The 25,721-nt window shown below is 40.4% G+C and overlaps 1 protein-coding gene across 1 annotated transcript in view; it reads left to right on the forward strand.

The window, feature by feature from the left end:
• The first annotated feature begins 1,536 nt into the window (after window positions 1-1,536).
• Window positions 1,537-25,721, forward strand: part of vps13d (vacuolar protein sorting 13 homolog D) — an 85,514-nt gene continuing 61,329 nt past the window's right edge. The window contains exons 1-21 of the mRNA XM_071537379.1: window positions 1,537-1,646; window positions 2,384-2,583; window positions 3,866-3,943; window positions 6,243-6,433; window positions 8,082-8,162; window positions 8,250-8,366; window positions 9,908-10,012; window positions 11,320-11,490; window positions 12,442-12,542; window positions 13,492-13,660; window positions 14,747-14,848; window positions 15,427-15,634; window positions 16,235-16,417; window positions 17,344-17,474; window positions 17,610-17,664; window positions 19,182-19,361; window positions 21,102-21,232; window positions 21,317-21,449; window positions 21,580-23,859; window positions 24,011-24,162; window positions 24,365-25,429. Of these exons, the coding sequence (XP_071393480.1) occupies window positions 2,487-2,583; window positions 3,866-3,943; window positions 6,243-6,433; window positions 8,082-8,162; window positions 8,250-8,366; window positions 9,908-10,012; window positions 11,320-11,490; window positions 12,442-12,542; window positions 13,492-13,660; window positions 14,747-14,848; window positions 15,427-15,634; window positions 16,235-16,417; window positions 17,344-17,474; window positions 17,610-17,664; window positions 19,182-19,361; window positions 21,102-21,232; window positions 21,317-21,449; window positions 21,580-23,859; window positions 24,011-24,162; window positions 24,365-25,429 (5,730 nt within the window). The 5' untranslated portion in view covers window positions 1,537-1,646; window positions 2,384-2,486. The remainder of the gene's footprint in view (window positions 1,647-2,383; window positions 2,584-3,865; window positions 3,944-6,242; window positions 6,434-8,081; window positions 8,163-8,249; window positions 8,367-9,907; window positions 10,013-11,319; window positions 11,491-12,441; window positions 12,543-13,491; window positions 13,661-14,746; window positions 14,849-15,426; window positions 15,635-16,234; window positions 16,418-17,343; window positions 17,475-17,609; window positions 17,665-19,181; window positions 19,362-21,101; window positions 21,233-21,316; window positions 21,450-21,579; window positions 23,860-24,010; window positions 24,163-24,364; window positions 25,430-25,721) is intronic.

Consider the following 25,721-nt stretch of genomic DNA (forward strand, 5'->3'; position numbering starts at 1 on the left):
GTTTTTCTTTTTTTGCTACAGTAATCCAGTTGTTTTAATCACCTTATAGTTCGCTACTTTTATCATTTAATTGCACAGTTCTTTTTGCCGTTTGATTAGTCAAGCACGTTTGGTGACGTCCTAATGTTTTAGATGATGAAATGATGGCTACGCCTCCGTTTTCCCTGTATATATTATATTTTAGAAATACACAGACACTGATTTGGTTGGGTTGCTTTTATTACAAAGATGATTTTTTTTCCCGATTTGTATTTATTTATTTATTCATTATTAATAATATTTTTTTCCCTATGATTTTTTCCCCCCTACTTTGGGTTATTTGCTATGGATGCAGACTTCACCTGAGTGTGCATATTAAAACAGCAGAATTGAAAAAAAACAAAAACAAAAAAAACTATAAAATGCAACGCAATGAGAGTTGAGACACTTTATTTCTACGGATTACACTAAGAGGCAACATGCTGCATTCAGGTCCCCTGGGAAAGATGGTATACACGAGTTTCCTACTACAAAATACCGTTCACCTCACCTTCAAAGTGGTAAATACGTCTAGTAAATACCGTTCACCTCGGCTTTCAGGCTTGGGAACTTGGGGTTTGGCAATGGACTCTGATATCTCTGGCTTTCTGAATTCTGACCTTCAGTACCTGTTGTTAATGGCGCATTCTTGAGATTGAAGTAGGGATGACATCTTTTTACCACAATTTGAAGGTGTTCGCGTGTAGGCTTATTTCCATATTTTAATTGAAATGAACCATAAACGAACTGCAACACACATTACTTTGCATAAGTCGATGGTACTTCTGTGAGTATTTAACGACTAATTTTAATTTTGTTATCTATAAATCCTACCACTAGGAGACTGACGTGAACAGTTTTTCCCACTTGGCAGCTCGTACTTATGGTAAATAATGGTAAATACGTGCAGGTGTGTTGAGTATGAAACAAATCAAAGTGACCCAGCTTCAACCGTGGCATCTTGACTTAAAACGGCTTTGAAGGCTTGAACAATCCAATGCACTTTTAAATGCAAAGTCATTCCTATAGTTTTTTTCCCATTTGACATGAATACAGCATGAGAGGAATGGTTTGTTTTCGTCACGTGACAGGAAGTATGTGTTGGAAGTTCAGCACTATAAGGAAGTATGTTTATTTACGCTACAGCGACATAGAACTCTGGAGTCTGGGAATCCAGTAATCATACCTTTATCGTGGAAGGTTTTCTGTGTTTTCTATGAAAACTAGCTCCCACAGTGCTGCCTATGCGTTCGCCAGTTTAGTTCCAGTTATCTATTTTTGGCTTGGGCGCCTAACAACCTTCGCGAGCTAGCTAGCCTTAGCTAAGTGGCTAGCTAGCTCGGATCACAACCTTGCCCTGTTCGTCTCCACAGCCCCACTGTGCACTGTCTGTTGTGTTTTTCAGTTTGTTCTTGTTTAGAGTAACTTGTTAGTTCAACGGCTGGATCACTGTCTGACAACTGAGGCTAGGCAGATCCTTCTGGGATTGAACTAGCTGTCATTGCATTCCTATTCTGTGTGGTATTGAAAAGGCATGAGGACCCACTGACAGTGGAATTAGGCTAGCTTCAACATGGACTCAGCAAGTCTGGGTCGATGAGGAGCTCCAACTGTCGTCCTACCTGGCGGTGAGTCAGTAACACTGTGGGTAAATGACGTTAACGTTAAGTTAATACGGGTAGCTAATGCCAGTTAAAGTTCTGACGCTGGTTTGCTAGCAGCTAACTTCTGTTGAGTGTCTTAACGTTATTGTCACACAGCCAGCGCTGGTTAAGTTAAGGTAGCTACTCTGCCGTGACTATCCACCGCTACATTCATTTAACGCTGGAACTAACTGTAATGTTAGCTGACGTGAGTAGTCGACGTTAAAGTTCAGCTCTGTCGTCTGGCGGCAAAGTGTGGCCAACTAGTTGTCTAGCTCCGAACAACAAACATACCAATGAAGAGATAACCGAACTCCACAAAAAGTGGCAATATAATGTGCCCTTGTTAACTAACCAGGTAGACCTTGAATTAAGACCGTTTACGAGATTATTACCACAACCGTCTTCCACCAAAACACGCCGGTAACAAGCAGCGGAAAGCAATTCTGAAAGTTGGGGGGTTTTTTTTAATTAAAAGTGTTAACTTACTTGATGAATCACTGCTGTGAATCTAGCTACACATTCGTAGGTCTTAATTCATGAGCAAGGCAACATTAAACTGACGAATATTAGAATGGAGTTTGGCGTGTCACATATCGGGGCGAATGAGGACAGACTTGACCAGCTTAGCTACTAACTCTCTTTTTGAAGTGTCAAAACACACAGAGGCCGGTGTAATATTCTGTTTTTTGTTGACTTTCCGTGTGTCCTGTCTATATTAGACATTGCCTCCTCCCCCCCTGAGTGAAGACTACAACCAAGAGGCCAGTATTTCCTCCCACACCTTTACCGCGGAGCCCCACTCCCCATCCCTGAGCCCCCAGGATGTTGGAGGGCCTTGTTGCCTGGGTCCTCAACACATACCTGGGAAAATATGTCAGCAATCTAAATACAGACCAGCTCTCCATCGCCCTCCTTAAAGGTGAATACACAATGGACGTGTGCATGCCATTGTCATTGCTCAAGTTGTCTGATGATTCCTGTGGATGACACAGGGCCTCGAGTGTGTGATCACACATCATACCCCAATAGACCTTTTTCACAGCAGCCATTTTGACGTGTCATAGCAGGGTAAACACAGGTGTAACTAGTAACATTCCATTTAGGTGTTCCAGTGCCAAGGCCCCGGTATTGTGTATGCTGGCTCATTGGAATGGCACTGGAGCACCTAAATGGAATGGAACCATCATTAATGTTATTAGTTATACCTGTGTTTACCCTGGTCTATACTGTATTGTTACTGATCTAGATACTCAACTTTTTGAGATCATGTCGATACCCAGATATGGTCATATATCATCATTGGCCAGCATATTTAAGTAATCATCTTAGGGCTGGGCGATATGGTTGAAATCAATATCACGATAATCATAAGGATTTTTCTCGATATCAATATATATCACGATATGGTTCATGTATGCAAAATAACGTTAAATAATCAAATTAATGTTCATCTCATTTGAATGGTAATGTTAGGTGTGGTGTCAAACAAAACAGAAATATTCAAATAATATTCCTACCATACTTCATTTTATCAGAGTTTTTAAGTAAAATTTGTGTGTCATCATCAATTTAGACAGCAGAAATGTTTGTCACGATATTAAAATATCTTCATATCATCACAATATGATTCCACTGAAAGACGATAAACGATAATATTGAATTACCGCCCAGCCCTAAATCATCTGCAAATCTTTCACAGAACTAAATATCAGTTTTGCTGCTACTCTCTATTGCAGAATGACACCATACAGTAGTGAATCAACCAATACCCAGTTCATGAAAGCTTTTGCATTTCCCTGGAAGCAGTTTGTTTTGAATACATTCTGAAGAAGGTAGAAGAAATATAAGAAGCCACAGTCTACATTTGGTGCCTTTATTATTACAGTATGTTATCACTTTGAGGCATGTATATATCTTATCCCTTTTACGGTTGGTTTTCATTGTTACTTCAGTTTCCACGGTCATTTTCAGATAGAAGACACATATAAACAGCTTACCCTAAATAAGACCTTAAACGGGATATAAGCTATTATTCAAACACAACGTAGCAATTCAAACGTTTACCTCCAATTTACATTTTACATTACAAACGCATATTAAACATTGCACACACTCATTGCATTACACCAGTGGGAAAGTGAGCCGACGCAAGCATGGTGAAACTGGTGAATGTTTTGTGAATAGCTCTTGTTCTTCCTCAGGTGCGGTGGAGCTGGAGAATCTCCCTCTGAGGAAGGATGCCCTCCGAGAGTTTGACCTGCCATTTGAAGTCAAAGCAGGTGAGGAACAGACCCTCTGAGTTATAGTTATATTAACATCTATTCCTTGGCAGTTGGGTTAGGAAGAGAGCGTATCTATGTTCCCAGGGTCCTATGTTCCCAGGGTCCTATGTTTAACCCTAACCCTAACCCCTAACCCTAACCATATTAAGCGAATACAGAGCTGGGGAACATCTTTTTCAGGTTCCCATTATGTGCTATATAGAGCTGGGGAACATAGGACCCTGGTAACATAGGACCTTGGGAACATAGGACCCTTGAACATAGGACCCTGGGAGCATAGGACCCTTTGTCATGTTCCCATTATGTGCCATATAAATCTGGGGAACATAGGAATGACTCCGTTAGGGAGCTGATTTTCTCATCTGTTGGTCAAAGTGGCAGAGTGGATTCCAAAATCCTACAGTCATTTTTATTATATTATCAGCCAAATTACTTTGACTTCTGCTCTTCTGCACCACATTTGAGTTATTTGGATGAGTGAGCTGAACAAGTGATTTAGATGCAAGGATAGAAAATCGAATCTGAGCTTAGTGTTTTCCTACTGACACTCTGTCACCATGTACCTGTGCTGCAGGCAGCTGGTCTATCCAGGGAATGCTAACAAAGTGAATCAGGATTTTCTTGTTTAGTGACATGTGCTCTGATTACATCAAAAATATTTCAACATACGTAGGGTGACAGTTTCCTTTACAAGGGGTTACATTTTTTGTAGAGTTTTATATATCCGAACAATTCAACATAAAAATAAATCAAAACAAATTGAAATAATAATAGTAACAATACTGAAAATAACCAACGTAAATAACACAAACATATCAAAACAAAACTAAACATGGGTTTTGTACAGGTTCACCTTACATAGACATACATATTCAGTCCAATATACACAGGTAAATATCCATATTATTTATCAAAAAATAAACAATGAAATTTCCTGTTTATTTTGTCTCACTTTAAAGAAGACACAGTAGACTACCTCAGAGCATCACCTGCAGTCCAGTTCCTTACTAAGTATATGTTCGTTCAGTTATCAATCCCAGTGTTCCCCCATTGCCTCCATTAGTGGTGTCCATCTTTCTATAAAAATCTCCCTCTGTAGTTTTAGCATATATGTAATTTTTTCCATTGTATAAATGCTTCTTAGAATTGTTAACCACTCATCATAGGTGGGAGGGGGGGGTCTTATTGTAACTGCTTTCTTAAATGCATCCTTTTCCTACTGTGAATTACATCCGGTTTCATCCCAAGAATTGCTCGTTCTCCCCATTTGAGAATGAGAATGCATCATCAGCATCTTTAATATATGTCAGTCCAGTGTTAGAGCTCTTCACAGCACAGAAACTGCCCTAGTTAAAGTTACTAATAATTACCTCCTCCTTGCTGCTGATGCTGGCGACTGCTCTATTTTGACTCTTTTAGATCTTAGCACAGCTACTGACCATGCTATTTTAATAGAACATCTTTAAAACTGGGTTGGCATCACTGAGGTTGTCCTCTGTTCCAGTCATACCTTGCTAATAGAACTTTCTCTGTTGTGGTAGGGAATGCCTCGTCTTCCTCAGCTCATGTCTTCACTCGAGTTGTCATCATGTCATCTCTCATTGTCTATGTTATTTTTGGTGAAAGGTACTATATTGTGCACTAGAGGGAGCTGTTGCTCAAGGCAGTTTTTCACGTTTGGTAGCTGGCACTGAATGAAAATGAAAGAAATTATGTTTAGTTTGGTGTTTAGGAGAGGTGAGAGCACGGGCAAACTTTGCAAAGTACTCTTGTCAAAGATAAACAGCAGAGCCAACACATCCTCATTTTGTGTTTTTGATTGAAATTTGGGGGAAGAAACACATAAATCTTTTCAAAAGAAGGATACTAAGCACTTTGACTTGCACATAAAACAGCCATTTATTGAAGTAAACAACCTCTGTGTTGCAGCCCACACAGGTCTTCATCAGGGTGTTGATGAATAAGATATCATATTTATTGCCAGAAAATATAGATTTTTCAATATTTGGTCTATGAGAGTGAGAGTTTATTCAAAACGCAATATTTCAGTATTTGGTATATAACATATTTGGTCTATAAAATGAGAGTGAGAGTTTGGATAAGAGGGAGGGTGAATTCTATAGTTTCCTGTTAATGTGATCTTATCCCTTTTTAGGGATGCATGATATTGACAAATCATATAATGCAATATAAATTGTGATACATATGGACAAAGCTTTTTCTGTGTAAATTCTGTGGTGATTGATTGATTTTGTTTGACCTGATCCGACCCATGCATCATGTCGCCTTTCACTAGGCTTCATTGGAAAGATCACGCTCCAGATCCCGTTTTACCGGCCTCACAGTGACCCATGGGTCATCTCCATGTCCCAGCTCAACCTGATCATCGGCCCCGCCCGGCTCCAGGAGTACGATGAGCAGAAGGAGAGGGAGGAAGAGCGGGAGCGCAAGCAACGCCTCCTCAAGGCACTCGAGGACAAATGGAAAGTAGGTGGATGAGCGATTGAAAATGATACTGTGTGTTTTGTTTTGGTTTTCTAAGTGAACCCTGCCACTTGCTCTAATGTCTTTCTCTCTCACTGTGTACAAGTGGTTCTGGTTTTGCATAGGGCTGTTGCGTAATCAGGGTGTTTCGGGGTCCTCAGAAAGGCTGAAAAAAGTCTTAAAATAAATTAGCTAAATTTAAGGCCTTAAAAAAGTATTAAATTGTAAAATTACAGGTCCTATTTTTTCACTATGCAATGACAGGTTTCTTTGTGCTGCATGTCCACTCTTACATGAATACACATCAGGGTTAGCCATACAAAATATATCCTGTCTTCTTTACTAAACACAGTTGGACTTCATGTCCATTATCAATTAATTTCCTGGTGTTGTTATTGTTATTTCGCCCATTTATAGCTTTTTGTGTATTTAATTTGTTTTTTCAAATTCAGCATTTAGAAAGGTCTTGAAAAGTCTTACATTCGGCTTTTTTGAAACCTGCAGATAAACAGATTATGGTGAATATTATGATATAGATACACTGCCTGTCAAAAATTTGGACATACCTGATTGAATGTACTATGTTTTTCATCATCTTAAAGCCATTTTGATCTAAAGGCTTACGCTTAAATGCTTGAAATGAGTTTCTTAGACAAATATAAATAGTGAAGTTGATCCTATGTATGAATTTCTTTCCAAAGCCTTTGCCTTTCCATCAAGGCAAAGGGCAGCTACTTTAAAGAATGTAAAATATAAGATAGTTTTGATATGTTTTACACGTTTTTGGTCACTGCATAATTTCATTTGTGTTATTTCATAGATTTGATGTCTTTACTATTATTCTAAAATGTGGAAAATAGTAAAAAATAAAGAAAAATGTGGTGTGTGCAAACTTTTGACTGGTAGTTTATAAAAGTAAATATGTAAAATATATTGATGTAAAACTAAAAAAGTAGGTCATTTTAGATGTATTCTGAGTTACTTTTTGACAAGGGAGAGATCTTTAGCATGCAATGCAAATAGGACAAGATGACATAGAGTTTGAACTTCTTTTAATGAAAAAAACAAAACAAAAACATATACAATATAGCAATAAAATCATAAACAAAGTAAAGCCAGATGCTTCTTCTCTTGGCTCCATAATTGGCAAATTAAATTGTCTGCTTATGGACAGCCTAAAAAATATGTATTCTGTTCTATTCTGGATATAATTTAAAATGTAGTTTAAAAAGTAACATGTAATTTAAAAAGTACAATATTTCAGTCAAAATGTACTTAAGTAAAAGTAAAATTCTTGTGGGAAAAAAAATGGAAAATAGTAAAAAATGAAAAAAAATGTGGTGTCCCCAAACTTTTGATGGGCTGTGTATATTGTGATAATTTTGTGCTATGGGGCAATAAAAGTCTTATGTATTGCCCCTTTAAGTCCCTGCCGGGATATAAAAATTTGACCAGACATCATAGATCTTAATTACACACGAATATGGACTGTAAGATTCAAGACTACACTGTCAACTTTAATCTAAGAGTATTTTCAGCCATATCAAATGACTTGTTGTAGGTCTAACAAAAAAAATAATTATCTGTTTATGAGTCTAAAATGCTGCCTACTGGACAGTGTGCTGATATCTGTTCACTATGCCTCCCCCAGAGCGAGTGTGAACAGAGAGGAGAGTCCTACTGGTACTCTGTCACTGCCTCGGTGGTCACCAGGATCGTGGAAAACATCGAGGTGAGCCGTCTAACAGGAACACACTGTCGCACACGTACACTTGTTTAGCAACAGACTGAACTTTGATTGCCTGGCTTATTTCCTTAGCTGAAAATCCAAGATGTGCACTTGCGATTCGAGGACGACTTCTCCAACCCAGAGAAGCCATTTTCCTTTGGGGTTTGCATCAACAATGTATCCGCTCAAAACTCCTCCAAAGAACCGGTAAGTTTCCCCCGCGGCCAGAGTGAGTTATTTGTTGCTGCAATTCATAATCCAGATTTTGAAATATTTGATCCTCATAAGAATGAAGTTACCTATGTGTTTTCATGTTTGCTTTTTCTTGTTCTTCGTTTTTGCTTTTTGGGTATTAGGAAAGTTGAAAGATGAGTGATATTCATGAGAGCAGGCACTGCATTAAATTCCCTTATTTTTTGTGAAAATCATTAATGTATCTATGCTAGGGCTGGGTGATATGGTTGAAATCAATATCATGATAATCATAAGGATTTTTCTCGATATCAATATATATCACGATATGGTTCATGTATGCAATATCACGTTAAATAATCAAATTAATGTTCATCTCATTGAACCGAATGGTGATGTCAAACAAAACTGAAATGTTCAAATAATATTCCTACCATACCTCAATTTATGAGAGTTTTTAAATAAAATGTGCTTGTCATCATCAATTTAGACAGCAGAAATGTGTGTCACAATATTAAAATATCTTCATATCATCACGATATGATTCCACTGAAAGACGATAAATGATAATATTGAATTATCGCCCAGCCCTAATCTATGCATATATAATCTAACAGATTAGAACAAAAATCAGTTTTTTGCAACTCTTCCATCCAACTGTAACTTAAAATTTAGGTCCATTTTACTCAAGTTGACAATTTTTTTTTTTCACTGACAGTGTTATCATATAAAGCATTACTTCTTTATTGATACATTATTGGTCATAGTTTAGGGCTCAGCTGATATATTTGTGGAGGCATGGTACCTCTTGAGTATCATCTCTTGAAGTTGCATCTCAAAGTAATTGGCTACTCTGAAGGCTATTTGACCAGTAACATTTGCTACTTACCATTCGGGTGAGCTTCACTGTCATTCAGACAGTGAAGACTGTCTTCAGACTTCACTGTCATTCAGACAGTGAACATTGGTTGATGTTTTGGTTCCTGGAAAAAGTCTGAAAACTTTGGATGTGAAATGGCACAACTGAGTATGAAGTACAGTCAGCTTGATTTTGAATGTAATTTTTACCCAATTCAGATGGAAAGTGAAAGAAATATGTCCTTTTTTATGTACATATCTAACCCAACCATAAGTATTTGGCCACATTAATTGACCATTTCATAAAAAGTAATCTGTTCTAAATGTGGTGAAGGCTGTACAGCAATAGTTCCAGTTCCTCTTGTCAGCTAATCCTGGACACAGGCGCTGCAGTGCCATCTTGTTTCAAATTTCAACTGGTGTACAACCTCGCACGCGGCTCCAATGCAGCCAGTTGTTTTGGCCACAGTTGCATCATTTTGACCGTTTTGATCGAAAGGAAATTTAAGAATTGATAAATGTCATTCCTATAGTGTAGGACAGTCAAATCAAGTCCAATCCCTCCCAAAAACCCACTGGAAGCCTGCTCTGTTGGCTTCCTCAGCTGGCCCTATTCAGGACTGCTAGGACTCTTTGCACTTTAAGTCTCTCTGCTCTACATATGGAAGCTAACAGAATGGATTTTGTCCCGACGGCAGGTCCAGAAGCTCCTCCGACAGAAGCAGCTGGAGATCAAAGACTTCAGTGTTTACTGGGACACAGAGTGCGACATGCTGGGAAACCTCCCTGCAAATCAGATCCAGGTCAGTCACGAACATCAACAATTACAAACCATATGGAATAATAAAGCATAGCAATTTTCTCATTAGACAAGGATTAGGCTTAATTATACATGACTAAGAAAATTAGGGGATTTTGTACACTTAAGGGAATCCCAGGTGCTGAGAGTCACAACAAAAATATCTAAAACCAGTATTCTTTATTCTTTATTAGGATCCCCTTTAGCTGATACGACCACTAGTCTTCCTGGGGTCCAGGACCAATAGCAAACATGCTAAACATTTGGATTCCTAGCCTTAATAGATGACATTCCCTTTTGAATTGGACAGAACGTCCCGCCAAACTCCATCTTAGCTGTACGCAATGTGGTCTGCTTCATTGGCGTTGCATTGTAGAAACTCGTTCAGGACTTCTGAATCATCCACTGCTACTTGTGGTCATATCAGGGGCCGGATTCACCAATGTGTTCTTAAGATAGATCTTAAGAAATGACATAAGAGGAAATTTTATGAAGTTCTTAAGAAGGCTCTTAAGTGCAATTCCTCAATATTTTCTTAGTAACAGTCTCATTTCTTACGAATTTCTTTAATTTTCCTACTTAAGAACTTCTCAAAATAGGGCCTGAATTAATTCTGGTTAATAAACTTTAGGCTTACTGCCATTGAGGCTAGGAGACAAGGCTAGGAGGCTAGGGGACAAGGCTAGGAGGCAACCCAAAGTGCTTCCATCTACAAAACAATTTGGGAAAAACCTATTTAAGGCAACTAGAGCAAAGATTTAAACATTGGTTGCTGTTGGTAAAATTTGCAGCTTATTTTCAACAGACATGAGACAGAGGCCTACCTGGCCCTACACCAAATAAAGCTTTACAATAAATGTTCATCTTAATGTTAGGTGTAGGGGAACCTATGAAGACTTTGAACTATAACCTACTTGTCTAAAATGTGTTTAAATATATGATATTAGAGGCTTACCTTTTCACTGTAGGAGTTTTAAGACAGGTGAAGGGCTGTCTTAAAGTTAAGAAAGAAAATCAAGAACAAATTTGAGAACTTTCATTTAAAGAATACCGTTTATTCGTAAGTTTTTTCTTAGGAAGAAACATAAGAAGAATGTTAAGAAAATATATAAGAACTGTTTTTGAGAATAGCATTTTTTTCCAGTTTTTTTTTCTCTTAAGACTAAAGTTAAGAAAAAAAATGGCACCTGAGAAGATTTTTTTTCTTAAGAGGGTTTTGTGAATCCGGCCCCAGGTCTTGAGTGAAGTTAATTAGTGATGGAATATGGGGTGATGTCACATGTCATCTTTCACTGTTTCGTGCATGTACAGGATGCAATGACCAAGTGTATGCAGAGCCGCGAGCATCAGTACATCTTTGAGCCAGTGTGTGCCTCGGTGTTGCTGAGAAGAAACGCCTCCAAGGAGCCTCTGAGGTCCCGCCACACCCCGCGAATTGAAGGCCAAGTTCAGTTGGAGCCCATGTCCTTACGCCTGTCACAGGTTTGTACTACCACTTAATAACCTTGTGCCAGGATGGTAAGGATGGTAATTCTGTTTACAGGTAGTATTTCTGAGGCATTACAAGGCAAATTCAAGTCAGTTAGTCAGTCAGTCAGTCAGTCAGGTAACGCTTAGTGAGATGATGGGCTTTGTCAGATGGCCTCTAGAGGGCGTTTTGGACTGTGAGATGCAGTGTTTCCCATACAGAGGCACAAAATCAAAAGTTGGTCAGTGATGGATCTAAATCGATCTCTAATGCACCTGATGTGCACATCACATTATGTCTGCAATTTGGAGATGTACAGACAGCAGACCAGCAGCATTAAGCTCAATCCACAGAGTCTCCAGCTGTGAAAACAAAAGTGAAACTTAACATTCCATAGATCGTAGCGGGGATTTGCAGACAGTAACTCGTCTTAGCGAAACAGGTCTGAAAATCACACTTCTAGCACATAAACGAACATGAACAAAGCAGATTCTGTCAATATATAATAAAAACTAGTCATTCTGCTGAATTGTTTTTAAGTGAATCGCTTTCTTTATGTCATTAAGCCTTTCAAATTGAACAAGTGTAACACTGAAATCCGGTTGGAGGAAATCCTAACCCTAACCCAATATATAAAAACGAGTCTCTCACTTCTTTCCAGAAAAAAAAGTCATATGCTGTTTGGTTTTTGTTGAGTTGATTGAATTTGGGCACTCTGGTCCTTAGGTTTTTGGAATCCTCATAGATAGACTCAGGGTTTGCAGCAACCATATTCAAAACAAAATAATCGATTATGAAAATACAAAATTGGCAAATTTCTAAAAATGTAAATAATCGATGATGTCAATGAATCCCTTCATTTTACCATCACCTCTTCCTGGATAGTATTTTTCCAGTGCCTACTCACTACAGAAGAAAATATTTGACTTTGTCTGACCATGTCTGTCTTGCTTATATCCTCTTAGATCCAGTACCAACAGATCATGGCTTTCCTCAAAGAGCTGGACCGCCGGGAGAGAGAGATGCTCTACCGAAAGTGGAGGCCCAAAGTCCCTATTACTGGGAAGTAAGTTCACACTTATCAGTAAGGACTACAGTAAGACAGAAAATGTTCTCATGTTGTTTGAGAGACTTTCTGGTTGTACCCAGTGCAATCATTTCTACATCTGCACATATTTATGTTTTTCTTTTTTCATTTTTCCCCTATTCCCATATCAGTGAAATCAGTCGGGTTCCAACAGAACCCTGTGCATGCTGTGAAAGAGAAAGAGAAAGAGATTTTTCATTTCTTTTATACTCATACTTTCATACTACTTTCTTCTTTTTTTATGATCAACACTTTATTTGGTTTTTAAACAGACATAACAACCTTAAACAATGGGCAATTGTAGAAACAGAGATAAGAACTTAAATCATACATTTAAAAAAAATATACATATATATATATATACAAAAAACAATACATCAAAATAATAGAATACAAAATAAATAATTACGTGTAAAAGTTGGGTGTGTGTAAAAGGGCTGTTACCTGATTGTGAGAGGTTTCAAGGGCCTTTAATATGACCAAGGTATCTGTTCCATTTCAGACTCTATCTATCTACCTGATTATTAATCCTAAAAGACAATTTCTCCTTTTTTGCTTCAATTTTTTTATATGCTACTTGTGTTGTTTTACGTTTAATGTGACCCACGGGAGCAACCCACCAAGTCGAATTCCTTGTGTGTGCTTAATTGTAATTAATTGAGAAAATAATACTGCACTAATATAGAAAGACTGACAGAAAAGATTGAAAATGGTAAAAAAAAAAGTTCCTAAAATCGAGGTAAATAATTGTGATTAATAATTACAATATTTAGCAAAACAATCAGTCCCAGTCGCCTAATTAGTGCTTTAGCCATTATTATGCAGCCCAACACTGTTCATATTTATCAAAAGTAACCCAGAGTGTGAAAGAAACAACCATTTTATTTGAGCCGATAAAATAATGTATGTCCATGCTTTATGCTTCCAGCTGCCGCCAGTGGTGGATGTTTGCCATCGAGGCCAACTTAAGTGAGATCCGGGAGCAGCGGCGGCGGGACAGTTGGAACTTTGCCCTGAAGCGGGCACGGGACGCCCAGATCTACACCAACCTCTACTTCAGAAGGCTCAAGGGAGCCCCACTCAGCTGTCACGAAGAGGTACTTACCTTACTATAACAGCAGAACTCAGACGAGATATACGGCAAATAGTTATAATATTTTATCGTAATTTTTTATGCCTCCCCGCCTTGGTCCCTTTCTCGTGAACACGATATCTCAGGAACGCCTTGAGGGACTTTCTTCAAATTTGGCACAAACGTCCACTTGGACTCAAGGGTGAACTGATTAGAATTTGGTGGTTCAAGGTCAAAGGTCAAGGTCACTGTGACCTCACAAAAGACGTTTTTGGCCATAACTCAAGAATTCATACGCTAATTATGACAAAATTTCACACAATTGTCTAATAGGATAAAATGATGAAGTGATGACATTTTATATCCAAAAGTTCAAAGGTCAACTTCACTGGGACATCATAATGTTTTGCTTACCACTGTAGCTGAGAAAACGATCTTGGGTCATTCTACAAAAACGGTGGAAGTGCTGTCACTTACTTTTTCAGACACCAAAATCCTTTCAGTTGACCCAATAATCACATTAATTATATATGTTCAATAAATAAAGATTGTCCTTGCAATGATAAAACAAAGTTTATTGGCGGAGGCGAGGTGGTTATTTCTAGTTTTTTTTTTTTGTTTTTTTTTTTTTTTTTGGTTTGTGTGCTGTTGCATTCAGTGATTAATAAAGAAATGTATATAAAGTTGCACTGGGTAAGATTTTGATGTAAAAATCCAGGCATCTTATCAGCCTGAATCACAAAGTGAGGCTGCAACAGAGAAGAGAGTTCCATCCTCACTAACTGAGACGGTGTAGATTCACCCTATTTGCCCAAGTTAAATTCTGGTGTTGGTTATGGACGCTGGTGGGAAACCCTCTCCACACAGAAAATACATAAAATAAGTGTCTCCTAAACAGCATTGAGTGAGTGGTCAATCAAGAGAGAGGCTGGACTCACCAACGTTAGATCTACTGAACGTTAGATACATTTTTGGATGATTGGATGATGTGGGAAAGACTACATACTATGCTCCAGTCAGCAGAGCCATTCCACTATGAAAGCCTTCTGCGTCCTTTATGTTTCCTTTTTGCTGAACTGCTGTTTTTTTTTGCTGTGTTCTTGTCCACCAGAACGAGCTGGACAGAGTGGAAGACGAGCAGACGCTGGAGGAGCTGCAGAGTCTCAGGGAAATTGTCCACGACTGCTTCCGAAAGCAGGAAGAGATCGCAGAGGCAAGCTAAGATGATTCATACAGCCGCTTAAAGGAATAGTTCACCCAAAAATGAAAATTCTGTCATCATCTACTCACCCTTCATGCCAGTTGAAACACAGGTGAAGTTTGTCCATATAACACACAGGGAGGCTGCCAGCACAACTCCATAGCAGCCTTCTCCAAAACAACTGAAGTCAGTGGGGACCAGTTCTTCAGAGTTTCAAAAAGACCTACAGTATATTTACACCATCATTTAGTGCAAATCTTAACTACAACAGCTATGATTTGCAACAAATATGGTGTATAGGTCTTTCTATTCACAGTGTGATTGTTTGGCTGTTTTTGTTTTGGAACTCTAAAGAACAGGTCCCCATTGATTAAGAATTTCATCTGTGTTTCATTTGGCATTAGGGTGAGTAGATGACAGACTTTTCATTTTTGGGTGAACTATTCCTTTAAGAATGCTTCGCTTTCCACTTTTTCTTAAACTGACGCACGAATTCTGTCTACGATCACCAACTTCAAACCGCTATATTGCGTATATTTGGTAATTTCACTCGTCTATCGAATGTGGTTTCCCTCTTTCTGCGCTCCCAGAGTGTGCGAGAGCCTGTCAGCGACCCTCCGCCCTGTTCGCCCACCACCTCCATTCCCAAGAGCGGGAGCTCTGGGATGATCCAGTACCTGCAGTCTTGGTTCCCGGGCTGGGGAGGCTGGTATGGAGATACACAGGACCCAGAGGGGGGCCCAGAGGAGCTCCTACCAGGCCCTGCCAACTGGGATATACTGGGTGAGACTCGCTCCAGTCTAGTGCCTTAAGAACAAGGCTGCCAACTCTAATGTATATATTATGTATGCAATATATAATGTATTGTGTGTAATATAGTGGGTAGTAATAATTTGCTAATTTGGACTACTGTTGGACCAATATATCAATTTACAGATATATTGCATTTAAAATTGATATATTAATCTTTTTTTATGTATATTATATAAAATCGGATATCAGCCAGTCAGTGTGGTCCACCTCCGATATTATGATGTTGTTTGATTATATATTTATCTGATCAAGTATTTAATTGATCAATACTAACTGGTTGTCTATGGGAAGCACTTAACCTGAATTGATTCTAATGTCACATTTTAATCAGGTTCCATGCAAAAGTCCTAGTGGAGGTTACTACCACAAAATTGGTTTTATTTGATTCTTTATACTAAAAAGAGCTAATTCTTATCTTTTTTATTTGTGTCAGATATTCTCTAGCATTCTCTAGTGGTGGTAGCACTCTTATGCCTGTAGTGGCCCGCTGCTGAATGAATATAAGGCAAAAATTTCAATATTTTCAGGCAAACTATAAGACGTGTAAAAACACACTCATAAAGCTAATATCTTCTGTGTTGCCAGCGGAGACAGAGGACTTGTTTGACCCGTTGGAGGACTCTCAGACTCTGAACACATTCACCAGGAGAGACCATCTGTTCGCCCGGCTGGAGTTCTTACTGGAGAAGGGTGGAGTCACCCTCTGCCACCAGGACAGGAGGGGGGGCACCCTGAACGAGAGCGGGGTTATCCAACTAGAATTCTCAGGTACACAAGAACAGTGTGCAGAAATGTGGGAAGGTCTTTCAGTGTCATCTTCTAGGTTGTTTTTCTTGCTTTTTGGGTCAGTCTCCATCAGTTTGTTTGTTTGTTTGCTCATTGCTCACTTTTTTGAGTTGTAAACTGGTATTTAGAACTATGTGGTTATGAAATACAACAATGCCGGTCAAACCAATGCTGGTTAAAATGCACAGCTGGTGTTCAGTTGGAGATGTAGCCATGTTCAAGGACAATTATCCTAAGATAAGTCATTTAGTAAAAACAAGACTAAGGGTCTAACAGTCCCATCACTTTAAATTTTGTGGAACACTCCACCCTGTTCCTCTTCTCACCAACCCGGACCAACCCCAAACCCCCCTTCTCCCCCCCTTCTTCCCCGCTTTAAACTATGCAATAAGCGGAGAGAAGCTCAAAGTGAGTGCAAAAAGTGCAAAAAGTGGTCTACATCAGTGATCCTCAACTTTTTTCATATCAAGGGACCCCAAATGTAGTCCACATTAGAACCACAGACCCCCATTTGATGGATTTTGTCTCTCTGACCCAAATCTGAGAATATTTTTATTCTTAAATATGATTTTTCCAGAATTCCATGACTATCTGTATTGAGGTAGAGAGATAACAGTGAAACTATGATCAAAACAGTCATTATTCTGCATTCTCTAATTGTATTAACTTCTTGTAAATGAAATAATGTTGAAGTTTAACAATTCATCAATTGCTGGGGACCCCCTGGAACCCCCTCAAGGACCCCTGGTCGTCCCCAGACCCCATGTTGAGAACCACCGGTCTACATGACCACTGCTTTTACCGTTTTGTTTTGCCCTTTCTGGCATTCTGAGCCCTTTCAGGCATGCTGTGCAATATTAGGCTACAAATAAGTAAAATTTGACTTGACTATAACCATTTTTCCACAGGGGTGAAGGTGATAGTGGAGTCTCTCCCTCGCTCAGAGTCCTCCCTGTTGTCTGTTGAGCTGGGTGGTTTGTTCCTGAGAGACCTGACCACTCAAGGCACCATCTTTCCTGTCCTGGTATCTCCCAAAACGGTGAGCAGTAATAGACTGAAGCAACCAGGAAGTTCATCATGTTAACAGAAATGTCTATCCTCACTACGTTGATATCCAAATGAACATTATCTAAATTAGTTATCATATCTTTTAAATTTCCATCCACTGTTGTAGGACAAAGTTGTTGTTGCCATTAACCAGCCGTTTGAGCAGTCCAGCAGTAGCTCAGGTGAGATTTCTGTTTTCTGCTTTTACTTCTCTTTTATTTTATTATATGGGGTATTTCATGGTATTTTGTCCTAACCTTGTAAATGACTCCCTCAGAGACTTTCACTTTGACCTTTGGTTCTGAAGATAATTAAGTTGTAATGATTTTTTTTTCCATATGAATTCCTATAAGACCATATATTCTATGGAGGACCACAAGTGTCACGGGAGTAGTAATAAAGCATTTCATTAATTAATAACTAATTGTACAATAAAAAATAGGCATTTATAAATTTGTTTACAAATTAATTTATTAATCTATGCATAAATAGACTAAATTATAAAGTAATTCATTATTTGATATTTTAATGGGCAATAAAAAGAGGTATTATAAAAAGAATTTACAAATATATATTAATCCATCAATAAATAGTTAAAATTAAAAAGGGATTTACAAAAACAACCATAAAACAGTAGGGCTGGACCGGATATTTGACTATTCGGATATTCGTTCGTTGGGTAGGTATTCGGTTTTCAATTTTGGGATTCGGATATTCGTTTTTTTAAGTGTAATTTTATATGTAATCTTTAAACGGTTGCCATTGACGCTACGAAGCAGTTTCCTTTTTTTTTTACTTGCAGTCAAATGTCAGTCACATTTGCTGATCGCCATGGTGGCACAGAGAAAAAAGTACGACCTGAAATTCAAGCGATCAGTTTCAAATTTGCTGAACAAAACTCAGGAGAAGCAGCAGCAAGACATTTCTCCGTTGATCTTTTTTTTTTTAAATCTTTTTTCTAAGCTAGGCTACCGGTATTTTGATACAGGGCTCTCTCTCTCTCTCTCTCTCTCTCTCTCTCTCTCTATCTCTATCTCTATCTCTATCTCTATCTCTATCTCTCTCTCTCTCTCTCTCTCTCTCTCTCTCTCTCTCTCTCTCTCTCTCTCTGCGCTTTAGAACGTAACCGCTGTGAAACAATCAGAAAATAACGTTTTATTTCTCTGATTCACCGGCTTTCTCGTTACTACCACTCCCTCTCTTCATTCACTTTCTAGCTCGCTCGACCATCTCTCTCTCCCTCTCTCTCTCTCTCGGGCTATCAATTGAAGTTATATGTATGTTAAGTATGTATTCAGCGCTGTGGTTTTTTTTTTGAGGAGGAACTGTGACTATGTGTGAACTTTGTCGGGTGAACTGTTACCCGTGTATGGAAAGCCAAGCAATTTGAAGGTTAACACGCTTAACACACACACACACACACACACACACACACACACACACACCCCCCCCCCCCCCCGTGTCCGAAGCTTCGAATATTCGCTGTTGATTACTACCGAAGCTCCGAAGCCCAAAAAATGGTATTCGGGACAGCCCTATAAAACAGTCAATAAATACATCATTTAAAAATACAAACCTTTCTTGTGCATCTTCATGTTGGGCGTGGGAGCAGTCTGGGTGTAGGAGCAGCAGCTTGCCCTCTCCCCACCAAGCTGAACTGAAAGCTGCATCCATACAGTGTGTGCTTTTTGTGTGGCAGGATGCAATTTGGAGTCTTCAGCGCCACCCGTGTTTGAGATGATCTATGAGCGTAACCCTGTGAGGTGTAAGTTTGAGAGGAGACTGGAAGTGAACACTAGTCCGCTGAACATCATCTACAACCCACAAGCGATCAAGAAAGTGACTGAATTCTTCTATAAAGGAAGGGTCCACACTTCAGGTAAGTCGATGACAAATACTGAAATGTGCAGCCCTCCCGTGATGTGCTGGCATGCATTTTGTTTGCGCTCAGAAGTAGGGCTGTGGCGATCATGGAATTTTGTTATGACGATTATTGTCTCACAAATAATTGCGATTAATGATTGAATGATGAATTGTCTCTTTCCCCAAGGAGAGCGAGTAATGAACTGAGCACATTAAATACATGGGTTACAATTAGGGCTGAACGATTTTGAAAAAATATCTAATTGCGATTATTTTGACTGATATTGCAATTGCGATATGATTTGCGATGTTAGAGGGAATGATCATTTTTACATCATTATTCTCATTTTCATTGAAAAACGTATTAAAATGATTATGGTGTGATTTTTGCGGGGATCTGTACCAAACAAAGATGTTTTCTTAAATCTGTAGAATATGATGTGTAGGCCAGGACATCTCTGCAGCACACAATATTTAATTTAAAATGGTATTTTGACACACATTTTGCCTTTAACAAATATTGCGGCTCCTGCGATTTGAAAATTGCAGTAGGCCATATCGATTTCGATAAAATTTTGATTAATTGTTCAGCCCTAGTTACAATATTAACAATAAACAATGTGCTGATTGGTGAAGCCATTTGTGGCTTTACAACTAAATCCATGTTGCTCACTGTGCTACATTACAATGATAACATTGGACCGAAGGAAAAACAGCGTTGGCAACTTCAAACGGTTTGCACACACACACAATAGAAAGGCTGAATTTGAATCCCCAGCAAAGACGGCAATAGACTGCACAGCATTACAGCTGATGTCTGCATCATATATATGGGGGAAAAATGTAGGCATAGCCATTACCTGATTATATGACATGTTACAGGCACATTGCCAAAAGTGCTTGAGTAAGCAAAACACAAAAAAGAACTAAGCAGTTAAATGATTAACAGCGACAAATGATAAGGTATTTAAAAAAACAAGGCAGATTTCTTAAGTCATCATGAATTTACTGCATGGAATTTTTGGAATGCACTTAAACACGTACTCATCTCACACTTCCTCTTAGATCTTGCGGTATTACATAGTATGTGATCATCTTATTTCTCTGACACTCCCCCTCTTTCTCTGAAGCGCTTCCTTGGCATTATTTGTCTGAAAAAATCTGTTCAAACTTTTCTTAGCAGTATCTCTCAATATCTACGTTTTATCACATATATTGCACAGAAATAGCCTATAGAAGCACAATGAATTCAGTTCATTCAGAGACATATGACTAGTAACACTGTGCGTCATCACACTGTTTTTCTGAAGTGGGCAACAGGATATAAACCTTGAGCAATTTGCAAACATATTTGCTTTTTTTGAAAGTTAATATGGAAGAGGAAAATTCTTAAGGTGAAAACAAAAATAATTACGGTTATATAAAATAATTGTAGTTGGCTCCTATAATCACGATCACTCATTTAATCAATTGTTACAGCAGTCCTGCTCAGAAGTGCAGATTCTTTACCACCGCTGGTAAAATTTCACATTATAGGCAGACAGTCTGCATAGGTATATAGAGATTACAATAGACATTGTCCCAGGAAAAGGCGAGAACCATGCCAAAATAATGCAACTCACACCATTACCCACACCATTTGAGCTATTTCAAACCACTCACTGCTAATGGAATTACTCCTTTACCCATGTTTGCCCATGATCTCATAAATTATCAGCAGATTATTTTATTTTAAACTGATTTATTTGTTCCCCAGGTTTTGGATATCAGTCAGAGTTGGAGCTGAGAGTGGCAGAGGCTGCTAGAAGGCAGTACAACAAACTGAAGATGCAGACCAAGGCGGAGATCAGACAAACCATTGATCAGCTGCTCGTGGGAGAGTTCATTGTAAGAGAGATTCAATGGATGGTGAAACAAGATTATTGGCAATTGAATTATGTCTAAGTCCCATTGCTATGTTTGCCTTTGTAGGAAAACAGTAAGCGCTGGACCATGAAACTGGACATCTGTGCACCTCAGGTGATTTTCCCTGATGACTTCCAATCAGGGGACCCTATGCTAGTCGTCGTTGATTTGGGCAGGATTCTCCTTACCAACTCTCAAGGTAAAATTAGCTCTCTTACCAGAAATCTTACCAGCAAGTGATAAGGATATGTACAAATGGCAAATATTCATTCTTTTGGGTGTTGATGTTTCTAGAATTCATAGCTATTTGTTATTTGTGTTTTTTGAAGATGACACTAAGGCCAGTTCAAAAGACACTCAACCTGAACGGGAAGAGATGAGCGATGATGAGTACCAGACACCACTTGCCACTCCCCCAGAGTCACCACCTCCTGAACTAGATATGCCTTTGAAAGAACAGCCCAAAAGCACTGAACTTCCCAGCCTTAAATCCCCCGAAAGTACCCAGGCCTACAGCAGAAAGCTTTATGAAAAATACTCGCTGTCCTTCAAGGACCTGCAGATAATGGTTGGTCGTTATAAGGACAACTGGAAACATCTTCAGGAGAGCGAGGTAGGGCCCACCCACGTGGTGGAGAAGTTCAACGTGCTGCTGCAACTGGAGCAAAGACTGCGCTATACGTCAGACCCCCAGCTCCCTGGGGCCGTGCTATCAGGAACCCTACCAGACCTGAAGGTTCACATCAACCTGGAGAAGATGACTGCCCTCAGGAGCTGTCTGGCTAGGCTGAGCAGTCCTAGTGGGGGGGAAGGGGACAAAGGGCAGGAGAAAGGCCAAAGCATAAGGTCCCCTGACCCTCTTACTCTTCGCCATGAGACCATCTTTCAGAGGGAGGACAGCTCGTGGAAGCTCCAGGGTTCGGCCAAGAACCTGACACAGAGCGTGATGACTCTGGAGCAGCACACACGGGAAGTCTTGGTGGAATCCCGTCTACTCCTGGCTGAGTTCAACATTAACTACATGCAGCTTGGTGTGGAGAGTGATGGTCGCTACATCTCCGTCCTCAAGGTATTTGGCACAAACGCTCATTTTGTCAAGCGGCCTTACGATGCTGAAGTCTCACTGACTGTCCATGGCCTTTTGCTGGTAGATACGTTACAGACCTATGGCTCAGACTTTGACCTCTTGGTGGCTTCTCACAAGCACCTCAGTTTCGACATACCCACAGGCAGCCTCCGAGAGAGCCAGCCCTCATCCCCTGTCTCGTCTGATGGGAGGTCCCCAGAGCATCAGGGCCACCATAGTGAGTCATCCTCTGGTATGCTCTTGGATAGAATCTCCCCGTTCAGTTCCTTTCTCAAAGACCAGGAGGCCCTTATTAAGCTTGAGTACCAGTTTGTCAGCTCAGACTGCCCCTCCATGAACCTGGACAGCTCCCTTCAGGTGACAACCATGCAGGTCAACAACTTAGACATCATTCTCAACCCTGAGACCATGGTGGAGCTACTCAAGTTTCTCCAGAAGTCTTTCCCCAAGGAAGAAAGCACCTGGACACCGTCAACCCAACAACCTACAACACAGTCTAAGGACAAGGAACATGAGGAGACCTATCAGTCCACCTATGACCAGAACAAAGAACTAACAGTGGAAATCCATCGCCTCAACTTGCTTCTCCTTCGGACCGTGTCCACCGGCACTATGTTAGGTGCAGAGAAGAAAGGGTTGAAGATTGCTACAGCAAGCATCAGTGGCACCAAGGTCAATGTGTCCATGGGCAGTCGGTTGGACGTCAACGGTTCACTGGGGTCAATGCAGTTGGTGGACTTGACTCAGGAAGGAGGCCGAAGCCAGTTTGTAGTCAGCATTGGGAATGTAGAGGATAACTCCACAAGTCCTGGGGGAGTAACATTTTTTGCTGACACAGGAGGTTCTCCCTCAGAAGCTTTAAACTTCCGCCTCATGGAGAAATCCCAAGGAGAGTGCTCTTTACATCTTCAGATGGCATCCCTACACTACAACCACTCAGCCAAGTTCCTGAAGGAGCTCAGTCTGTCTGCCAATGAGGTGGAAGACAATTTCCGCTCTATGTTGAAAAGTGCCGCCACCAAAGTGTCAACAGTGCTGGCCACTAAGACAGCAGAGTACAGCGGTATGGTTTCACTCTTTGAGACTCCCTCACGGAGAACTCGTACTCAGAGCCAGAGCTGGGCGTACCCATTTGAGGATGAGGAGGATCTTACCATAGAAGAGCAGGAACCCACCTTAGACACATTCTTGGTGAAGCTGACCCTTAATATCAGCATTGAATCGCCAGTTGTGTCCATTCCACGCAAACCTGGCCACCCAGAGCTATTGGTTGGTCATCTGGGGAGCATAACAATCCAGAACTTTGTTACAGGGCAGGACTCCGAAGGAGAGCGATTACAGGTGTTGGTAAAAGACATCCGGCTTTACTCGGTTAATATGAGCCATCTGGTTTTGAGGAAGACACCCAGAAGTGATAACATTCCAAGTTCCAGTATGTCACCCTCGCACAACGGGAGCATCAGTCAGGATGAACCACAGTTCACACGTCATGACTTCTTTGAATCCCTCAGTCGGGGAAAAGGTGAGAAGACTTTTAAAATCAGAAGTAATGTTTAAGATTAATTAATGCAAATAATGCAAACAGACTATTTTATGTAACTTTCTTGTGATATAACTTAAGTGAGTAGCATTTTTTTGAATAATTGAAGTGAATCATTTTTTTTCTTCATCAGCCTTCCATATATTGAAAGACACCACCATTCAGTTCACACTGGAGAAAGTCCCCATTGTCGAAGACACCCAGTTTACCTTTCCCACCACAAACGAGCCCTATGAGACCACAGGGTTACTGAGAGTTGAGGGAAAATTCGTCAATCCTGTTCAGGTACAACCTATCTCACCATGTAAACTACATTGTAAGACAAAGGGTAGGTCAAAAGTAGTTATCTTTTAGCACCCAACTTGGAACCGGAGGGCTGTATAGTTGTTGCATCTTGGCATCAAGTCATAGTTTTTGAAATTAGATTATTGATATGGGGTTACTGGCTTATGATCAACTGTATCACTATTTTACTCTCTGGCAACAGGTGTTCCTGTGCAAGCCTGTGTATGAGCAAGTCCTCCAGACGCTGGACAACCTCTCCCTGATCGAGGAGCAACGTACACCCAGCCAGCCCCCCACCCCGCCACCACCAACCCCCTCCTCCACCAAACATCACCGCTTTCCTGACCCCCAGGGAGGACTGTTTGCAAGGGACCCTCCCCATATCAACCTCTCATACTCCTCCCTCTCCTCTCCTTTGCCACTACAGTCTCACAACCCTCCTCTCCAGCCACCCTCATTCACTCAGGTGAGAGCCACCTTCCGGGTGGCCGAGCTGCAGGTCCAGCTCAGTGCTGACCTTACTCAGGGCTCCCAGGGCTTAGTAAGTGTGCGCTTCCAAGATCTGGAGGGGGACTTCACCAAAGACCACCCACACTCGATGGCAGTCCAGCTTGCCCTGCGCTCGCTGCTAATGGAGGACCTCCTGGAGCAGAACCCTGAGTCTAAATACAAACATTTGATGGTGTCCCGTGGAGCTCCCAAGCCCTCCACCTTCAGTCCGAAGGAGTACCTGTCCCAAAGCTGCCCATCCGCATCCAATGCCCTCTGTCCAGACATGCCCCGTTCACTGCCTGCCCACATGGAGGAGGCCCAGAACGTCTTCCAGCTGTACCAAAGGCATCCCAGTACCCCCTCGGCTACCAGTCGCAAAGCCAAGAAGGACCCAGCCTGCCCCATCACTCCACCACCCTCACCTACCCGCCATACACCCTCCCCACAGCCCCTCCCAGACTTTGATGACTCATTAGTCCACATCAATGTGCTGCTGGTGGACCGGCACCACCCAGAATTCAAATCACGCTATGGCAGTGTGGGACGAAGTGTGGACGTTGACTTCAATTGCCTGGATGTTTTGATCACACTACAGACCTGGGTAGTTATCCTGGACTTTTTTGGCATTGGCTCCACTGCCAATAATCATGCAGTAAAGGTACCCACCACGTTGCCTCAGCCTATGCCAGGGCATCCTCTGTATGAGCCAGACATAAACCCAGACATTGGTGAGGAGGAGGCAACCGAGGCAGTTAACACAAAACTGGATCTCAAGGTAGGTCACTGGACTTGGCACATATAGTTTCACATATAATTTTAGCAGATTATGCCAATAGCATTTCAGAATATGTATTTATATGCACCAGTTTGTGTAACCCTAGAATGCTTAGGAGGGGTCAAGTGGCATTGAGCCTCTGTTTAGACATTGCAACAGTTTAAGGAATCTTTCTATAACATATTATATCTATTTGCGCATGACTTTTTTTTTTAATGAAGTTTACAAAAAACATAATTACCTCATATCACTGGCAAAGAATCAGAATTTTATGTAACACCATATTGCACTT

This window comes from Centroberyx affinis, unplaced genomic scaffold (genome assembly GCF_046629955.1).
Source record: "Centroberyx affinis isolate AG114_WGS23_722 - 3 ecotype Tasmania unplaced genomic scaffold, CSIRO-AGI_Caff_v1 ptg003027l_1, whole genome shotgun sequence".
Taxonomy (NCBI): domain Eukaryota; kingdom Metazoa; phylum Chordata; class Actinopteri; order Beryciformes; family Berycidae; genus Centroberyx; species Centroberyx affinis.